Here is a 20,809-nt window from a genome sequence, read left to right as displayed (position 1 = left end):
CAGATAACTCTGACCTCTCGGATAACCAGTTCGGCTTCAGGAAGAGTCGATCAGTGATGGACGCTATTAGGGCTGTAACCAAAACGGCAGAGATAGCGCTCCATAAATGCGAAGGGAAATCCGCTATTGCGCGGTCGTCACGCTGGACGAGAAGAATGGGTTCACGCTGGGACGTGAAGAACAGCGTCTGCTGGGTCGCCATAGAGTGCGCCATACACGATCTAGGAGTCCCGTATAGCCGAAAAAGGCGAGAGGAGCAACAACATCACCGCGGGGGTCCCTCAGGACTCCATCCTGGGCCTGATACTATGGAACACGGCTTACGTTGGCGTATTGAAGCTCAAACTTCCACAGGGCGTAAAGCTGATCTGCTTTGCCGATGATAGGTATTTGGCCTTCGCGCACCTCAAAACGGAGGTACCGGTGCAGAACAATCGCAAGTCTGAACAATAGGCAGTGGTCACCACAGGCGGGTTCACGATCAATTCTAAGCTCTCACTGAAGCAATTGGGGGTTATTATCGCCGATATGCTGAAATTCGGAAGCCACGTGGAATATGCCTACAAAAGGGCAAGTATTGCGAAAATAACATTGTCAATGATATGTAATGTCAAATAGTCTCGAGTAAGCGTTAGCTACTCGCGATAGTATCGGTCTCCATGCTTCGTAGTATGAAAATGGGAGCACTTTTCTTAAGATACGGAACCCCCTACATATAAATCGTTTTCAGCGAGCAGAAAGCCCAGGATGTTCTGTCTTTGTGAAAGTTTTTACTAGGATACTGACTTAGTCGGTTTCTCCAACAAACGCTCCAATTGTGTTCCGGTCCGTTTGACCGAGGTTCTCTGGCGGCTTCCTCTTCGCCGTAGTAATGAATGGCAACTACCTGATAACTACGCGCACACTTTCACCGCACCAGCATCAGCGGCAGGATGGCCCCACGCAGTGCGGTGGGTGGCATCAAAGGACAATTTATGAACACGTTTCGTGGCCATGTTTAACTTTTTTAAATTTATGACCATTTGCAGACCATTACACACTTCCGGGCTCTGCGGGGGCGTACACACGCATATGCTGCTGGCGGCATGCTCATGATTATTTACTGAGGTCTGGTGGCTGCTTCTGAGGAGATTGTACTTACCGTGTTATTAATATTCAATGAGCAATGGCAGCGCTTTCATGATGAAATATGCTTTGCTGCTGTTTGGAACCTGATTTCGAATGCACAGCTTTGCTCTCAACACGTTTGATTGTATCAATTTTTCAATTTAATTTTCATTTCAGGAGTTCACGGGCTGCAACGGCATCGCACCACCGGGCAACGCGTGCAGCGACGGCCAAAAAGGAACGCATCTGGGATTTCGGAGTAATTCCGTATGAAATCGATGGAAACTTTAGTGGACTGCACAAGGCGCTATTTAAACAGGCTATGCGCCACTGGGAGAACTATACGTGCATCAAGTTTGTCGAACGCAATCCAATCGACCATCCGAACTACATCGTGTTTACCGAGCGGCAGTGCGGGTGAGTAGACCAATGCGCACAGTGATTCTCAATGCACTGGCGGCTTTTATGTATGTAACTGACAACTTACTTACTTACTTACTGAGTCGAGTCAAGTACAAGTCAACTGAAGACGACCTTACAGTTGAGGTCGAAATACGTATCTGTCAAAGGATGCAAATTCTTAGTGGAATTCAAAGCAACAGTACTTAACGCGATTTCCTTTTTATTTAACTTACTTTCGATTATGAGCACCTATGCAAAATAAAATTGAGAAATTTCTGTTACCGTAAACCGGGGTCAAATTGATCTTCGGGTCGAAATTGATCACACGTTTTTCGGTTAGGTTTAGCATATTTTAAGTAATTTCCTATCAACTATCGTGCAGTTGGGAACCGATACTAAACGATATTTGCTTGGAAACTATTTGAAGTATGTTTTATCTAACGGAAAATCGTCTGATCAATTTCGACCCGGAGATCAATTTGACCCCAATTTACGGTACGAAATAAGTTTTGCTGGGAAACCGAACATAAATAGTTACACCATAATTACAAGAACTAAGAGGATGTCCTCTACACTTTTGCATTGTAAAAATTACTTACATTTTGTACTTGGGACTTGGCCTGCCTCGCTTCAACTTAGTGTTCTTTGAGCACTTCCACAGTTATTAATTGAAGGGCTTTCTTTGCCTGCCATTGCATGAATTTGTATATTGTGAGGCAAGTACAATGATACACTATGCCCAGGGAGTCGAGAAAATTTTTCCGACCGGAACGAGACTCGAACCCATCGTCTCCGGATTGGCGATCCATAGCCTTAACCACTAGGCTAACTGGAGACCCCATTTTTCACCGCTATTTTATCCAATTGTTGATCACTGGTAAATAGTATAACCTGAACTGTTAGAGTGACTGCTGAGCTGATGTTTATCTTTAATTTAACTAAGCGCTGTCCATAAACTACGTAGACCCATTTTTGAAAACTCAGACCCCCCCCCCTCCACCTTCGTAGACTTTTTTTCATATAAAAATTTGAAAATTTGTATGGACCGTAGACTTTGTGTTACTTGTGCAACCACTGACATACAAATGATCTTAATTGTATTTTAAACTGTCAGAAATTACGCAAGAATTCATCCAAGCCTTCCCTGGAAATTCTCCCAGGAGTTCCTCAGAAATTCATCGTGATGTTCTCCGAGAAAACCTCTACGGATTCCTTGAAAATGCCTCCAGGACTTCCCGTAAAATTCTCCACGAGTTTTCCGGCAGTTTCTCGGAGATTTCTTCAAGAGCTATGCTAGAATTCCTTAAGGAGTTCCTCAGGAATTACTTCGAAAACCCTTCGAAAATCCTGCAGGATTTCCTCTGGGAGTTTCTCGGGAAGTCCTCCGGAAGTTCCCTAAAGATTCCTCGGGAGTCCCCCAAGGATTTCTCCATGAGTTTCCTGAAAACTTCTCCAGGAAATTTTCTCAAGAGTTCCTCCAGAAATTTCTCTTGGGATCCTTCCAAGAAGTTTTCCAGGGATTCCTCTAGGTATTTTCCCAGGAACTCTTCCAGGGATTCCTCCAGCGATTTCTCTAAAACAATTTCCAAGGATTACTTAAGGGATACCTTCATGGACTCATCCAGGAATTCATTCAGGTATTCCTCCAGGAATCTCTTCAGAGCTCCTTCAGGAATTCATCCAAGATTTCCTCTAAAAACTAATCCAGGGATTTCTTCAGGAATTCCTCAAGCGATTCTTCCAGAAATTCCTCCAGGACTTTCTCCAGGATTATTTCCAGGAATTTCTTCATGAATCACTGCTAATTCATCTAGGAATTCATCAAGAAATTCCAGAAATTTCTCCACGGTGTCCTCCAGAAATTATTCTATTATTCCTCCAGCAATTCCTCCAGCAACTCCAACGAGGGTTCTTCCAGGGATTTCATCAGTTATTCTTCAAGGAATTCCGCCACGTATTCTTCCAGGGATTCCTCCAGAAATTTCTCCAGCAAATACTCCAGGAGTTCCTTCACGAATTACTTCAGGAATTTCTTTAGAATTTACTCTATGAATTAATCCTGGAATTACTACAAAAATTCCTCCAGAAATTGTTCCGGAAAATACCCCAGAAATTCCTGCAAGAAATATTTCAGGAATTCCTCCAGCAACTATTCTAGGAATTCCTTCAGGAATAACTGCAGAAATTTCTGCAAGAATTACTACAGATTTTTTCCAGAAAATTTTCTAATTCTATTGTTGCAAGAAATACTTTAGGAATACCTCGCATGAATTCCTCCAGGACTTACTCCATGATTTCTTACAGAAAATACTCCACGAAATAAAAATTAAAAAAAATATCTTCAAAAATTTCTCTAGTAGTTCGTCCAGGCGGCTTTCTCGCTCTCATCGGTTAGGGAGTCCGCCCACACTCTTTTGTCACGTCTACATGAGCGTTTCACTTCCTTCGCGAGAGCCGAATTGCGCTGACGGGCTACGGCTTTGGCTGCTCGTGTTTTCGCTCGCTCTAACTCGGCTTTGGCGTTCCTTTGCTCCTCAATCTTCCTCCACGTATCATCTGTGATCAACTGCTTTCTCCGGGTGCGTAGCTCACCCAAATTATTCTCGTCGGATGCGATGAAGTCGTTCTTGATGGCGCTCCATGGACTTTCTTCGCTTCCACCTTCTGGAATATCCGCAGCACGGTTCTCTAGCTCCTCGACGAAGGACCTTTTCACCTCAGCGTCTTCCAGTCGGTGTGTGTTGAACCGGCGCCCGATTTTCTCCTCCTGTCGATGGATCCTAGCAATGCGCAGTCGGATATCGCCGATTAGTAGATGATGGTCGGACGCAATGTCGGCGCTACGTTTGTTGCGCACATCAAGAAGGCTTCGTCTCCATTTTCGGCTGATGCAGATGTGGTCGATTTGATTTTCCGTGACGCCATCACGGGAAACCCATGTCACCTTGTGCACTGGTCGATGAGGAAAGAGCGATCCCCCAATCACCATGTCATTGTTGCCACAAAACTCTGCAAACAGCTCTCCGATTTCGCTCATTTCGTCGAGACCATGGCGTCCCATGACGTGCTCATAGTCCGAGTTGTCGGAATCAACCTTCGCGTTGAAGCCCTCCATGAGGATCTTGATATCACCATTCGGAATCTTGTCCACGATAGCATTCAGTTGACTGTAAAAGCTCGATTTATTTTGCAATTCGGCAGCATTGGTTGGCGCGTAAGATTTGATCATGGTAAGGTATCGTACCCGTGATCTGAATCTGGCTACAATTATCCTTTCGTTGATAGGTTTCCACTACATAAGTGCAGCGTGGGCGTGAGCACTGAGCAGGAAACCAACTCCACGGTGACGAGGTGTGTGTTTGCATCGTAGGCCAGAGTATAGCAGAATTTGACCTGACGCCAACCTCTGTTCTCCAAAGTTCAGCCAACGGACATCGCTTAATCTTAGGATCTCACGCTTCATACGGCATGCTTCATTGGTTCGTTGTGCCAGTTTAACCTGCTGGGCTAGGGTTAATACATTCCAAATTCCAATTCTTGTTCGCTTTTTGCGCTAAGAGTCGTTGCCGTTTAATCAATTCGCAATCTTTCATTTTCGGTTTCTGTAAAGGCTTTTTGGGTTTCGGGAACAGTAGGTTGCAGTAGGTTCCCTATTCACCGTGATGGGGCTGCCACCTTAGGTATAGCTTCTGGTGGAAAAGCATTTAATACTCAACCGCTGGATGCCAGAGCAGACGCTATTTGAGCCGTACCTCCTTGGTGGACAGACGTTCGGGACGTACCTTTTCAATCTAGCTGAAGTCAGAAGGACAATAGTACCCAGGCTGCACTACCAGCTAAGCAGACTACTCTTCTTTTTTATAGAAAGAGGAAATCTGCTTCTACAGATTCCCGAGAGGTGGATGACTTCGTACAATGAGTACACTCTTATGGTAAGCGTTCCACCTGCTACTGCCTTAAGTTGTTCGTTCTAGTACATAGACTACACATTGAGCTCAAGCTCCTTGATGGGGAGGGGGAGCCAACTAGCTGTTGTTCGGCTCGCCATTTTCTCTGTAGTTCAAGGACGGTTCGAGATACAGTGGAAGAAACGGCATCCCACTTATCCTCCCCCGTACACATCCTTTCAACAATGTTGTCGGGAGTGATATCTCTACCGCATACCTCCTGCATACTCGACCTTTGCTCCACGAAGCGTGGGCATTCAAAGAGCACATGCTCCGTGGTCTCGTCGCAGTCTGCACACTCCGGACATGTAGGAGAACCTGTATGTCCGAATATGAGCAGACTCCATCTAAAGCACCCATGGCCTGACAAAAATTGTGTCAAATGAAAATTCACCTCGCCACGGGGCCTGCTCATCCACTTGGACACGCTCGGTATGAGCCTGTGTGTCCATCTACTCTTGCTGGAGGATGACCAATCCCTCTGCCATTTCAAAATCGATGATGTTCTGGCAATCCGTCTCGCGCCTCTTGTGCCGCGTCTCGCGAAGCACTCCTCATCCTCTGACACCACAAGTGCTATAAGCATCATACCCGCCAGCACGCATAACGCGTCCTTTGACACTGTACGGTATGCGCTGATGACCCTAAGGCCCATCAACCTGTGTGTACTGTCGAGCCGCTCTACTGTCGCTACTGCAGCGAGAAGTCTACGCTTACTCGAGACTATTGCCGAGCTATTTGACATTATCTTCGATAGTGCCATAACCGCCATGCTTGCCATCTTGCAAGCATATTCCGCGTGGCTGCCAAAGTTCAGATTATCATCGACCATGACTCCGAGATGCTTCAATGAGCGTTTGGAGTTGATCGCGCACCCGCCTGTGGTGACCACCGTATGTGGAAGTGTGAGCCTTAATACGCCATCGTACGCCGCGTTCCATAGTATCGGGTCCAGGATTGACCCTTGTGATACTCCCGCGGTGATGATGTACCTCTTTTCGCCCTCGTCCGTGTCATAGAGTAGCACCCTATTCTGGAAGTAGCTCTCCAGTATCCGGTGTAAGCTATCTGGGACTCCATGGTCTATATCGTGGGAACAACGTTTCCACGATCCTCTGCAGCATCACGGGTGAGCGTTCCGAGGGCGCAGACGCTCCTTTAGTTTTGGCTGATGACCTTCGGCTGCGTCCTCCTTCCACCATGTTCCACCCTATATTGTACCGCCAGGTGGTCACTGTGCGTGTACCCATCGCCGACCCTCCAGTTTGAGCTAGGGTTTAGACCCGGGCTCCAGAAGGTCACGTCAATGATGGACTCTGCACCGTTCCTACTGTAGGTCATTTTTCCACCTACGTTCGCGACATCCACATTCAGCCTTGCCATGGCTTCGAGTAGTGCCTCTCGTGTTAGTCGATCGGCTACCAGCATTGCTGAGAACTGGTCTATCGGCCACCTGGGTGGGGCATAACAACTACAGTAATACACCCCATTTATCTTCCCTATTGCACTCGTGCCGTCGTGCGACCTGGAAATTATTTCCTGGATCGGAAAACGACCAGTTGTACAGATCACCGCTAGCTTAGCCTTATCCGCTACCCAGTTCCCGTTGTCGGGTGGGATGCGGTAGGGTACGGCTAGCAGGGCGATGTCTGTACTAGACTCCGAGACTGAATGCCACCAACCCCATGAAACGGCTGTCATCCACATACAACTGGATTGAAGCCAAAAATATGGTGCTGGACGTGGTGCTAATTTGAATCGGCGGTTGCATAAGGCTGAAAACACAGTGAATTTTTCTTTTGGAGCAGGTGCGACATTCAAATTTAATTGACTTAAGTGCTGTTTTAAATGGGTTAAATGTATTTTCATACTTGTGCGTCTTGTAAATTTAACAAAGAACACTAAACCCATTGAACAATTATGTGGAAATGATCGTTTTTCGCTCACGAATTTATCTTCGCACGACAAAGTTCGCTTCCGCACGTAGCAGATTGGCCAGCAGACTGAAATTTCGTAAACAAACCTGTGGCGCCCCACCAAAGGCGGCGGCTTCAAGAACTAACGCTTTCTTCAGGGGGTTGAATGCCACAGCAACTGCTGCTCAGCATCACAGTGGTTCAGGTTTAATTGTGTAACCTGCATTATCGCTTAACACTTCGACCTCCTCGTGTGCCTAGGCATTCAGGCCCGCCCGTCATGTGGCCCTTATTCGCCGTGCAAATCAAGCATTTTGGTGCCGAGTTGCACTCCCTGGCGAAATGGCCTTCTACTCCACACCACACTTCCTGCAGAGTATACTCCGATCAGGGCCTTTGCATGCCCAGGATTTATGTCCTTGCTCAAAGCACTTGAAGCACGCCAACAGCGGCTCGTGTATGCTGAGCGGGCACACTGACCAAGCTACCTTGACCTTACCGTCTGCTATCGCCTTGTTCGCCTTTCCTACGGGGAGCTTGAACGTGGCAATCTGCGTACCAGCCGGGCCCTTTCGCAGGTGGATCGATGCACTTGGTACATCTATCTCGCACTGCTGTTTAAGTACGGCTGCGAGCCCTCTGCTTCGGCGATTTCGTCCAGGTTTTACACTGGAGAGTTGCCTCCGCTGTTAGAGCTCTTACCTGTACTTTTTCTCCAAGTACTTCTTGGGCTAGTGCCTTGTAGGATGCACCTTTCTTGGCCGCATCCTTCTTCAGCACTACCATCATCTCTTCAGTCCTGGTGCGTCAGATGCTTTTTACATCCGCGCTCAGCGGTGAGAGACGATTTTCGCCCCGCATGGCCTTCAGCACCTCGGCGAACGGGTTCAGTTCTTCCCCACTCTCAACACCGCACCGCACTCGACCACTGCTTTTTTGTTGTTGATGCTCATGTCTGTTGACCCCTCCCCCCTTAGAGCCGCTATCCCTCGCTATAAATTAAGTAGTCGCCAAGCATCCTGGTGGTTATCTATGCAAGCAGGGAGGCCACCCGAGGGTAGTCCAGGCCCTTATGGGGACTGGGCTCAGAGTCGCATCAGCGCTAATCAGGATACTTCAACTGAACCTACTTCCACCCAGTTAGTTGCCTAAGCTGGGCACAGATCGGGAACGTACTCTAAGGCCATGCCGCGGTTTTATGGGGCGGAAGACAGCGTCGACATTAGCCTACCCGCCGTTTCAAGTCAGTGTCACCCGACCTTACTAAGAGGATAGAATGCCGTCACCATCAGCTCACTTGTGCGTGTACCATCTCAAAACCAATTACTAAGCTAACAGTATTTGTCATCACTTGTCCCGTGGAAGCATGCGGTATGGCACTTGGGAGGAATCAGGGCCGGATTTAAGGGGGGGCCAGGGGGGCCATGGCCCCGGGCCCCCACATTTTAGGGGCCCCCACAAAATCTAACTTCAAATCGAAAAAAAAGTAGTGCAAGAAACATTCTGCTCTAATTTTTATCACAAGTACTTCTACTATCAGGATGTGTGTGAAATATTGTGCTTCAAATTAGAAAGAAGCAGATATCTGCCTTTTTATAAAATTTTAAACTTCTTGTGAAAGTTGTTAATCTTAAACTCTATGGAATAGAGAGTCGAAAAGTTTCTGCTGAAAATTCGTGTTTATTTCGGTCGAAAATTATTGGTATTATTTCTAAACATTTCCTATATACCTAGTTCTTTGAAGATTTGCAAGTGTTTCTATCAGAATAAAGTTTTTTGAGTTGTAGAGTTTGATTCCACTAACCAAACTTATAAATTATTCAAATCGAATCCCAGAATTGTTGAAACATTTCTTTGAAGAAATTAGCAAGAATTTTGAGTGGATTTTCTTTGCAAAGATCTAATCCGATTTTCTTTAATATGATTTAATTCATAACGAATTTTTCTTCCTGGCTTGAATGTGTAATTTAAGGCGAACTCTTTACAAATCCATAGGTTCCTTATAAAAATTTGCAGTAGATATTTGTGAAGAAATTCTTGAAAGATCCTGAAATATTTAAAGTTTTGCAAACAATTTTTGTTTAAATTAACTAAAAATTCGTCCGTCAAAGATTATTGCGAAATTTTGCATATAATTCTATTCAAAATAAAACAGAAATTCCATCAGGAACTCATTATGGATTTCCGATGAAATTTCTTCAGCAGCTTTTAGTAGAATTTCCACTAAAAATACCACTATGGATTTTTTGCCTCTTGAAGTTTCACAAAGAGTTCTTAACAATTATTTTGCGCGTACACCAGAAAAACCTCTCGAAGTCGCGTTAGAAATGTTTATGCTCAAGTTCCACAAAAAAAAGAAACGTGGTAATCGGTTAGCAACTCTATAGATTTCATCTATGATTCCGCAAGAAATTTTATTTGGAGCTTTTGCAATAACGGCCCCAAAGATAGCGCTATAAATTTTATTTGAAAATGGCTTCTTAAAAATCTATTTTCAAATTTCTTAAAGGACTTCTCATGAATTTCGACTTGATCAATGGAATCTAATACTATGAACACTCTCGAATAAAGCGTTGTTTACTTGATAAAGTTTCTTTTACAATCGACTTCAGACTAGATTATCATATCTCGATATCTGTTAAACTTAGATTGCTTTTTTTTCTAGTTACATAGCTAGATTAATTTCTCCAATAACTACCCTAATTTATGTAGAAATTTTTCTTATTTTCTGGATTTTTCTACAATGAAAAAAAAATATCCTCTAAAAAAAGGGCCCCCACAACACTGTGGCCCCGGGCCCCCACATTTGTAAATCCGGCCCTGGGAGGAATAGAGCTGTGTTGGACGCTCTCCATATGAACTCACGTTCTCAAACCAGCGCACTGGATCATCTTATTTGATGTTTGTCACAAGTGAGCAAGGCAAGGGCAAAGAAAATTACACTGTCGTTAGAAGTTTTCTTCTTGAGATTTGTACATTTAAAGATCTAGTGTATTATTGAGCTGAAATTTCAAGTCGGCTTGCATTCCTAAAATAAAACAAAATAGTGATACCGAACTTTTGAGATGCTGCAACTTAAAGTATAACTGTTGCATTATGCGATTCCATATTTTGGCGGGTAGCGTACATAATACACATGTTATGATCAGGCATCAAATTTCTCACTCACGTGATCGGATTCCTCGGATTTATCCACCTCCACGATCATGGTTTTTCACTGCATGGGGTGAAAAATAAAAGTCTCTCACTCCAGCGCTCGCGATAATTCTCTTTCTCTCCATGTTCAACTCACGGATAATGGCTAGTTTCCACCTCGTACGTACTGTGCAAAAAGATAGGACAAGTAATGGTCAAGTAATGGTTCCGCTTCAAAATTATGTCGAATTCGTTTTTGATTCAGTTCCAACCTGGGTTGGAACTGGATGAGATCACAGTTTCAACCCCAACCCGACTTCGGTTTCGCTTGTACTAAAGTTTGTTTGAGTTTGTTTGACGTTTGTTTGTTTACACATTTTCCGCCAATCCAGTTCCAACCCAGGTTCAAAAACGAATTCGACATTACTTGAGCGGTTCGCAGATGGCAAGTAAGGATAAAAGTGTAACACTCATAACGCTTCCCGTGCGAATCAAATGGAGCTGTCACTTTTCCTTGCGGAAAAATTGTCCGCGCTATTATTCCGTAAGGAAAAGTAACGTTTCTCCCCATACTGGATCAGTTGTCAAAATTACTTGCGGAAAAAGAGGGATTTTTACTTGAGCGCTCTACTTGGAAACACGAAACTTAGCTTAAACAACAAAGCATCAAATTTTTCACTCCGTCTCCGAGTCACACACCGTCTCCACCGATGCACGTTTTGACGTTTAGTACTGCCGTGTTTACATTAATTGTTGTTGTTTTCATGGCCATCTAGATAACACGGAACCGCTCAGACGTCAACCGGGTGGAAATATGGGTTGGTGCAGACTTATGTCGTTTTCGTTTTTGATTCAGTTCCAACCTGGGTTGGAACTGGATCAGATCACAGTTTCAACCCCAACTCGACTTCGGTTTCGCTTGTACTAAAGTTTGTTTGACGTTGTTTGTTTACACATTTTCCGATCCAGTTCCAACCCAGGTTCAAAAACGAATTCGACATTAGCAATCATTTTCTCCTGCGAGAACAAACGATTTGTGAGTGAGCGCTAGTTGGAGAGAGCACACTCAGAAATAAAAGTATACACAGAATTACTAGTATTTATGCATTTTGTATCCGCATCTCTCTCACTCTCTTTCTGTTTTCATGCTATCTGCCGTTTAGCCTGGGTTGAAAAGAAGTCTTTCGTCAACCCAGGCAAAGCACCAGATAGCATGAAAACAGAAAGAGAGTGAGAGAGATGCGGATACAAAATGCATAAATAATAGTAATTCCGAGTATATTTTTATTTCTGAGTGCATACTTTTATCACGCCAAGGAACCGGAGCGAGAGCCTTTTCAATCGTCTATGCACGCAGAACTCGATGTACACAGCGCAACGAGTAACTTTCACGCAGCGACCGAAAAGACAAAAGAATTTTCACGCAGATTTGTGTAACACCGGATCAACACAAAAAATGTGCTGATCCGGTGTTACACAAATCTGCGTGAAAATTCTTTTGTCTTTTTGCTCGCTGCGTGAAAGTTACTCGTGCGCTGTGTTGTTTCATTTAAGGGTGTGGGTGCAAGGAAAATATCACAGGCTGCTTTATCCGGATAATATCGCTGTGTGATAGATCGTTGCTCGCGTGAGTGAGGGAAAAATTTGGTGCCTGGTTACACCCTAAAACGAAACAACACAGGCTTGTGTACAATGCACACAGGCTTGTGTACAATGTACACAGATTTGTGTACTACTAGATCAGCCTCCACCCCTGTGTCAAATGTACACAGTCACTTTTCTGGCTCTAGCGCTGGTATGGGAGCAAAGTTCGTAACTAATTTTCTCTGAACGATGACATGCATTATCAGGAATCGATCAATGCAAAAATAATTGTTAATTTTGTTGTCATGCCAGCGCTGGAGCCGGAAAAGTATCTGTGTACATTTGACACAGCGGTGAGGCTGATCTAGTAGTACACAAATCTGTGTAACTTCTGTAACCGTGTATGATGTTTACCATCTTCGTATTTGTGTGGCTCACTGCGAATGTTAAAACGAATGCGAATAGCTTCAATTAATTACACTAGTTTACAGCATTTTTGAACTCAAGCTGATGATCATTTTTGGTGTAGATTCATGCCCTGAATTCGAAAACGCGAAAGAAAAAAATTAGATACAGTAGAGCGGAAATTTTTTCGACATTCCATACAAGGTTGATGATTTGAATTGATTTTTGTTCTATTTTTAAGCAACGTCGCCCACTTCACACATTTCATTCTCCGTAATCAATGCTCCGATTGAGCTGAATTTTTTACTGTATCTCGCCTACATATGATAAGTCAAATAAACGTAAGGAAAGAATTTTTAGATAGTTTTTTTTTTTTTATTGAAAAAAATACATTTCTTCATTTATTTTTGGAAATTTGGCTAAAATTTAAGAAGATCGTCCTAAAAACTCGCCAATATCTTGAATTTCATCAATCTGACGCTAAACCTGCATTCAAATGATCGAATGGTATTGTATTCAGCTTTTAATTTACGAAAAAAGATTTGAAATTGGTTGAACAAAACTCAGGATATTTGAATTTTAGTAAATACCATATTTCAAAAAGTTATAAAACTCGATATAGAGCTAAAACTCAAAATCTGCTCTACTTAAATTTTTTTGAAGCACGGTTTCGAAATTAGTGCTAAATTGTACTTCCAAAATTTTTGTCATTGACAGAAGTTCACGACTTTCGTTTTATTTTGTAAACTAGTGTTATGAGCGGAGTAATGATATTGAAACCTATAAATGCTTAACCCGTAATTCCTCAAAGTTCAAGCAACACTGGAGCTAGACATTTGACGACGACCCCATTCGCTGACAACATTCTGCAATTTCCGATGATTGATGTCGCTTTTCATCCGACCCTCTTCTTCCATTCTCTCTCTATCATTGCAGCTGTTGCTCGTTCGTGGGAAAGCGTGGCAATGGACCGCAGGCCATTTCGATTGGGAAAAACTGCGACAAGTTCGGCATCGTCGTCCACGAGCTGGGACATGTGGTTGGCTTCTGGCATGAGCACACCCGGCCCGACCGTGAGAACCACGTCGTCATCGAGAAGAACAACATCATGGTCGGTCAGGAGTACAACTTCAACAAGTTAACCGAAGACGAGGTGAACTCGCTGGGACTCCCGTACGACTACGATTCCATCATGCACTACGCCCGGAATACGTTTTCGAAGGGAACCTACCTGGATACGATTTTCCCGATTGAAATTCCCTCCCGAAAACGGCCAGAAATCGGCCAGCGGTTGCGACTCAGCGAGGGGGACATCGCCCAGGCGAACCTGCTCTACAAATGTGCCAGTTTGTGTTGTTTGAGACTCTGTACACGGTGGTTTAGAGGGGTTGTATTAAATTGTGGTTTTTAGATAAAAGTCTATTAGAGAATGTTTAATCGTAAATGATCATATTCTGAAATTTGTTGAACTAAAAGCGAAGTTAGTCAACTTCTACCCCATTCTTTTTGACAATGATTTTTATTGCCCTTTTCCGGCTATACCAGTCGGCTAGTATGTCTGAAATAGACGTAAAAACTTGAAGTATTTTAGGCAAAGTACGTTTAATTGGCAAATTGAGAGATAAATTTGTGAAAAAAATACCACTTGTTTTGGTGGGATTCGAACCCACGACTCCGTTTTCGCTAGTCCGGCGCTTTAACCAACTAAGCTACAGAACAGGTTACAACTCTGCAGAATAGAAAGTCAAACTGGATTCGAAGCACCACCCTAACCCGGGTCCGTCTTTCACAACTTCTTTCGGCTCTTAGATGTCAATTCTTTATTTCACCAACGAACCTAACCTCAAAACGACTGACAAGTCTCAGGTCATTTTGACAGATGTAAGATGAGCATGAAAAAGACAGCAACACGATCGATAAAGTAGAATATATTACCCGTCTCTTTCGTGCATGTGTGTGGTCTGTCAAAATGACCTGAGAAGTGTCATACATTTTCATGGCTACCTTTGTTGGTGTAATGAAGAATCTCCCGCACTCTCGCGGACTACGAACAACAAGTGTGCGCGTATTGTTTTTAGAATGTTGATATTGAAGCTCGACTGACACAGATTGGCATCTAAGAGCCGAAAGAGAGATAAAGTTGTGAAAGACGGACCCGGTTTAGGGTGGTGCTTCGAATCCAGATTGACTTTCTATTCTGCAGAGTTGTAACTTGTTCTGTAGCTTAGTTGGTTAAAGCGCCGGACTAGCGATAACGGAGTCGTGGGTTTGAATCCCACCAAAACAAATGGTAATGTTTTCACAAATTTATCTCTCAATTTGCCAATTAAACGTACTTTGCCTAAAATACTTCAAGTTTTTACGCCCATTCTTTTTGTTTTTGTTTTTATTAACGTGTATTTTAACACTGAGCTAATTCTACAATTACTACCCCATTCTGAACCACCGTGTACCGGCGCTTCCGGAACGAACAAATCCTTGCTAATAGAATTATTCTCTCTCCCCCTCAACCGGTCCGTCTCGTTTCAGAATGCGGTCGCACGTTCCAGGAAAATTCAGCCTCCTTCACGTCGCCCAGCTACTACTCGCTGGTACCACCGAGCGAACCGGAAAGATGCGAATGGCGTATAACGGCCACGCACGGTGAACGAATCGTGCTGAACATCACCGATCTGGTAACGTATCCTATCTGCTGTCCCTGTATCACGCTTCGTAGGTTAGAGAAGGGATTCGTCTTTTTTTTTCCTTCTGTTTGTACCTTAGTTCCGATCTATCTGCTGCGGAGCTCGAGCAACGTGATTTATATCCAATGCATACAAATCCTGAGCGCTGCACTTCCGGTCTTTGGTGTACCGGTGCCGTTCAGTCGTCGCATATCAGTTGCGGTTTGCTAGGTGGATTTCTAGTGGATTATCACTACATAGGGAGAATATCGATGTTTGGAATTGCGATTGTATGTGGAGAAGTTTATTAATTTTTACTTTCATGAAAAAGTGAACACGCTAAATCGAATCTGATAAAAATAAATTGATAAACATAATTCATGATGAGCTGAATAATATGTTGGGATACATACAGAGATCAGGAGTGTTGTGCGGTATACCGATTTGAAATTTTCAAGGATTCAAATTTGAGCATTGGAAAAACTTTACACTACACGAGTGATCTGCCACATAGCGTTGTTACTTTTGAATCTGTTGCGTTTATTGTAGCAGTAAAGCAGAGTGTTAATGAATTATCAAAAGCTTAACCCTCTAATACCCAATCCCGCCTTTAGACGGGGTATAGTTTGAGCATTTTTGTAATTTTTGTTTCGTGGAAAATCTTTTTTTATATATTTTTGGCTGATATTTAGGACTGTTCTGTATATCTCAAAATGGTTTTGGGTGTATTTTAAAGCGTATTTACATTTTTTAAAAATCATTGAAAAATTGATGTTTTAATCACCTTTTAGAAGTCATTGTTTATTTTGTATTGAATTGCTACAATTAACGTATTTTAAATTTTTCCCAAATCATTATATCCTTGTTTAATAGTTTAAGGGACTCGAATACACTCTAAAATTATTTCCCTTAAAATTACACGGAAAATAAAATTTTCTGTGAAAAAAATTTAAAATAATAATATTGACGATTGCATGAATTTCTAGACTCTAGTGCAATATATATTTAGTGAGATGAAAATTGCACACTCACTAATATCAGTAGGCGTATGCTTTAAATTTTTGACATTTCACCTACAGAAGTGAGACGCAATGCCAGGCGAGGGGGCAGCAGGGACTAAAGTCCTGGGGCCTGACGCACCCCCCCGCTTGCGAGTCAGCCGCGTAGTCGCCGGCTAAGAATAGGACTACTAACCCCAATTCAAGGTGTCAAGCGACCCGTGCTGAGGAATGAGTGATCGAGGGGGTGAAAAAGATGCTCGATCTTTAACGGAGCCTGTGGGGTACCTGGGCACCCCCCACAGTAAGCTGTCCCTTACCGCGTTAATGCAGGGCTCTGGCGTGGTGGACATTCTTTCCCGTGCTACTCGTGGGATTTAATCATGAAGTCAAATAAAAATCAGAATCTAGGTGGAAATAGTGGTGGGATCAACCCCTTCGCAAGAAGCGGGTTGATGAGATCTCCGACAAGGAGAAGTGAGGAGATAGGCGCTGGGAGTTGCGTACGCAGCTCAAGCGTGGGTGCTCCAGTCCACTTCCCGGCAAGCCAGCCGGTGGAGGTTATGGACGGAGCGTGGTTGTTGAGGGCCGTCAACCGAGGATCTAAAGGACGGTCCGCAATAGAGGTGGCTGAGCAGCAGCTTGGCAAAATCATCGACTTTGCGTCCACTAAGTCGAACATAAGCAAGGACCTGAAAACGGCCTTGCTTCGACTTAGGGCGTCGATCGACGATGCCAAGCAGGAGCACGCGGCACTCGCGTTGCTGACTGCTGCAGCAGCGGAGCCTGCAAATGAGAAAGTGCCGAAGTTTACCCAAACGGAGGCCTTCTCCTTCGCAGGAAGTCCGAATAAGGCGGAAGCGACTGCTCGCGACAAACGGGGCAAGCAATCGCAGAAGCGGGCGAGGCAACCGTCAGGCGAGGAGCTGTCTGGCGGTGCCCGCAAGGCCAGGCGAATCATTACCCCGAAAGTCGGTAATAATGCCGGAAGGTCGGACCCCAGCCAGGGTTCCCGGAAAGCTGGGAAGGGTGGGCCTGAAAAGGCTGGCCCGTCCCGGAACGATGGGAACAAGGGGTTGCGACCGCTAGTGGGCCCTCAACAGCCACAGAGTAGGGTGATCCAAGGGGAGGACCCCCCTTGGACGAAGGTAGAGCGGAAGAGGAAGAAGAAGGCGAATCCGCAGGTAGTAGCGCAGGACGCCAAGCCAAGGCGTAGGAGGGCAGGTGCCAAGCGCGAGAAAGGCGACGCTATCGTCATCAAGACGGAACAGTCCAAGTACTCGGACGTCTTGAAGATGATGCGAAGCGAAGCCAAGCTTGAGGGTCTTGGAGCCGACGTACGCAGTATTAGACGTACTCGTACGGGCGAGATGATCCTGGAGCTGAAGCGCCAGAAGGAGCACAAGGGCGCCGCCTATAAGAGGCTGGCAGAAGAGGTCCTTGGTGAGGGTGTGCAGGTGAGGGCTCTGACACATGAGGCGACTCTGAAGGTCAAGGACATCGATGAGATCACCGAAGTGGAAGAGCTCGTCACGGCACTGCGGCAACAGTGCGATGTGCAGGTGGCCGCCGCAGCCGTTAAGCTACGGAAAGGGCCAGCAGGGACACAGATAGCTTTGGTTCAGCTACCTGTGGCGGACGTCAAAAAGTCCGTTAAAGTAGGGAGCATAAAGGTGGGTTGGTGTGTATGTCACCTGACATTCCACGAGCCACCAGAGGTTTGCTTCAGGTGTCTGGAACCAGGACACAAGTCGTGGGACTGCAAAGGCCCCGACAGGCGCAAACTGTGCAGGCGATGCGGCGCTGAAGGTCATAAGGCCCAAAGCTGCACGAGTCCGCCCATCTGCATGATCTGTACCGGGAAATCCTCGAACAACAGACATCCGATGGGTGGCCCAAGGTGCCCGGCCTTCAAGAAAGCCGCAGTGAACAACAAATCACAGTGCAGGTAACGCAGCTGAACCTGAACCACTGTGATGCGGCTCAGCAACTGCTTTGTCAGGCAGTTTCTGAGTGGGAGACGGATATCGCCATCATATCGGACCCATACCGAGTACCCGCCGGCAACGGCAACTGGGTCGCGGATGGGACCAGAAAAATGGCGGCGATATGGACGACGGGTAAATACCCCGTTCAGGAGTTGGTGTCTACTACCTGTGAGGGCTTCGTGGTCGCCAAAGTAAACGGGGTCTTCTTCTGTAGCTGTTATGCGCCTCCGCGGTGGCCGATCGAGCAGTTCACGCAAATGCTGGACCGCTTAACGACCGTGCTAACAGGGCGAAGGCCGGTGGTAATAGCGGGCGACTTTAATGCCTGGGCCGTGGAATGGGGAAGCCGTTTCACGAACCAGCGGGGTCAGATCCTGCTAGAAACACTGGCCATCTTAGATGTCGACTTGGCTAACGTCGGTACCAAGAGTACCTTTAGTCGAAACGGAGCGGAGTCAATTATTGACGTGACCTTTTGTAGTCCTGGCCTAACAAGTAGTTCGAACTGGAGAGTAGATGATGGCTACACTCACAGCGACCACCTGGCGGTTCGCTACAGTATCGACTACAATAACAGCAGACAGCGGATAGAAGAAGAGGCGGCTAGGCCAAGGCCAAGCCCTCGCAGGTGGAAGACATCATACTTCGACGAAGGGGTATTTAGGGAGGCGCTCCGCCGTGAGCGAAACTTAATCGGTTTAGACGGCGACGAGCTGGTAGCGGTGCTCTCACGTGCGTGTGATGCGACCATGCCTAGGCGAGTCCACCCTAGAAATGGGAGGCCACCGGCTTACTGGTGGACCGACGCGATTGCGGACCTGCGCCGCGCCTGCCTACGGGCTAGGCGGCGGATGCGGCGAGCACGATCAGAGGAAGAGCGAAACGAACGGCGGGTGGTGTTCGCCGCTGCAAAAGCCGCGCTTAAGACCGAGATAAGAGCAAGCAAAAAGGCCTGCTTTGAGGGTCTCTGTCAGAGTGCCAATACGAACCCGTGGGGTGACGCCTACAGGATCGTTATGGCCAAGACGAGAGGTGTGATGGCTCCTACAGAGCAATCTCCAGAGATGTTGGAGGGGATCATTGGAGGACTTTTTCCGCGTCATGATCCTAGTCCTTGGCCTCCTTTCGTAGGACAGCCGGGGACTGGGGCTGGCGATGAGGAGAGGGTCACCGATGTGGAACTTGCGGGGATAGCTAAGTCCCTTAGCGTAGGTAAGGCCCCAGGTCCGGACGGAGTTCCGAACCTGGCCTTAAAAGTAGCTATTGCAGAGGCTCCCGAGATGTTCAGGTCTGCTATGCAGAAATGCCTGGACGAGGGAGTTTTCCCAGAAGCTTGGAAGAGGCAGAGCCTGGTACTATTGCCAAAGGCGGGGAAACCACCCGGAGACCCGTCGGCATATAGACCAATATGCTTGATTGACACGGCGGGGAAGGTGCTCGAAAAGATCATCCTCAATAGAATGTTGCGGTTCACCGAGGGCGAAAATGGTCTTTCGAGTAACCAGTACGGCTTCCGGAAGGGGAGGTCCACCGTAGACGCTATCTTGTCGGTTAAAAAAACCGCCGAGAAAGCACTCGAGCCTAAGAGGAGGGGAATTCGCTTTTGCGCGGTAGTGACTCTGGATGTAAGGAATGCGTTTAATAGCGCCAGCTGGTCTGCTATTGCCGATGCGCTCTTGCGTCTGGGGATACCGGAGTACCTGTACAAGATTCTCGGAAGTTACTTTCAGAATCGTGTACTAGTCTACGACACGGAGGTGGGTCGGAAGTGCTTTCACATAACCTCAGGAGTCCCGCAAGGTTCCATCCTGGGTCCGGTGTTATGGAATGTCATGTACGACGAGGTGTTGAGGTTAGAGTATCCAGTGGGAGTGGTGATTGTCGGATTTGCCGACGACATTACGCTCGAAGTCTACGGTGAAACGATCGAGGAGGTAAAGTTGACTACCAACCACTCGATCAAGGTTGTGGAGGCGTGGATGCGGTCCAGGAAACTGGAGCTGGCTCACCACAAGACAGAGGTGACGGTTGTTAACAACCTGAAGTCGGAGCAGCAGACGGAGATCAGTGTAGGAGACTGTACTATCCTGTCAAAGCGCTCCGTCAAACACTTGGGCGTGATGATCGACGATAAGCTTACCTTCGGTAGCCACGTCGATTATGCCTGTAAAAGAGCCTCCACAGCTATTGCGGCACTGTCCCGGATGATGTCCAATAGCTCTGCGGTGTACGCCAGTAAGCGCAAGCTTCTGGCTAGTGTTGCTACATCCATACTTAGGTATGGCGGCCCGGCGTGGGGCACCGCGCTAAGTACTAAATGCTACCGACGGAAGCTGGAAAGTACTTACAGGCTTATGTGCCTGAGGGTTGCGAGCGCGTACCGTACCGTGTCACACGACGCTCTCTGCGTCATTACTGGTATGGTGCCTATCAGCATTCTTATCAGTGAGGACATGGAGTGCTTCGAAATGCGCGGCACAAGAGGCATACGCAGGACTGTCAGGATGGCCTCTATGGTCAAATGGCAGCGCGCGTGGGACAGTTCCACCAAAGGAAGGTGGACCTATAGGTTGATACCGAGGGTAGATAGTTGGATTAATAGGCGCCATGGGGAAGTCACATTCCACCTGACACAGGTCCTTACAGGTCATGGTTGCTTCCGAC

The 20,809-nt window shown here is 46.0% G+C and overlaps 1 protein-coding gene across 7 annotated transcripts in view; it reads left to right on the top strand.

The window, feature by feature from the left end:
- The window catches only part of LOC109430165 (protein tolkin), a 198,592-nt gene that overhangs the window by 139,938 nt on the left and 37,845 nt on the right, over window positions 1-20,809 (top strand). For all 7 annotated transcript variants that reach the window (XM_062846367.1, XM_062846366.1, XM_062846365.1 and 4 more), the window contains 3 exons: window positions 1,285-1,524; window positions 13,433-13,842; window positions 15,026-15,171. In XM_062846367.1, coding sequence (XP_062702351.1) covers window positions 1,285-1,524; window positions 13,433-13,842; window positions 15,026-15,171 — 796 coding nt within the window. The remainder of the gene's footprint in view (window positions 1-1,284; window positions 1,525-13,432; window positions 13,843-15,025; window positions 15,172-20,809) is intronic.

Source organism: Aedes albopictus, chromosome 1 (genome assembly GCF_035046485.1).
Source record: "Aedes albopictus strain Foshan chromosome 1, AalbF5, whole genome shotgun sequence".
Lineage (NCBI taxonomy): Eukaryota > Metazoa > Arthropoda > Insecta > Diptera > Culicidae > Aedes > Aedes albopictus.
The sequence above is the reverse complement of the archived record's forward strand: the minus strand, read 5'-3'. Positions and strand labels throughout refer to the sequence as shown.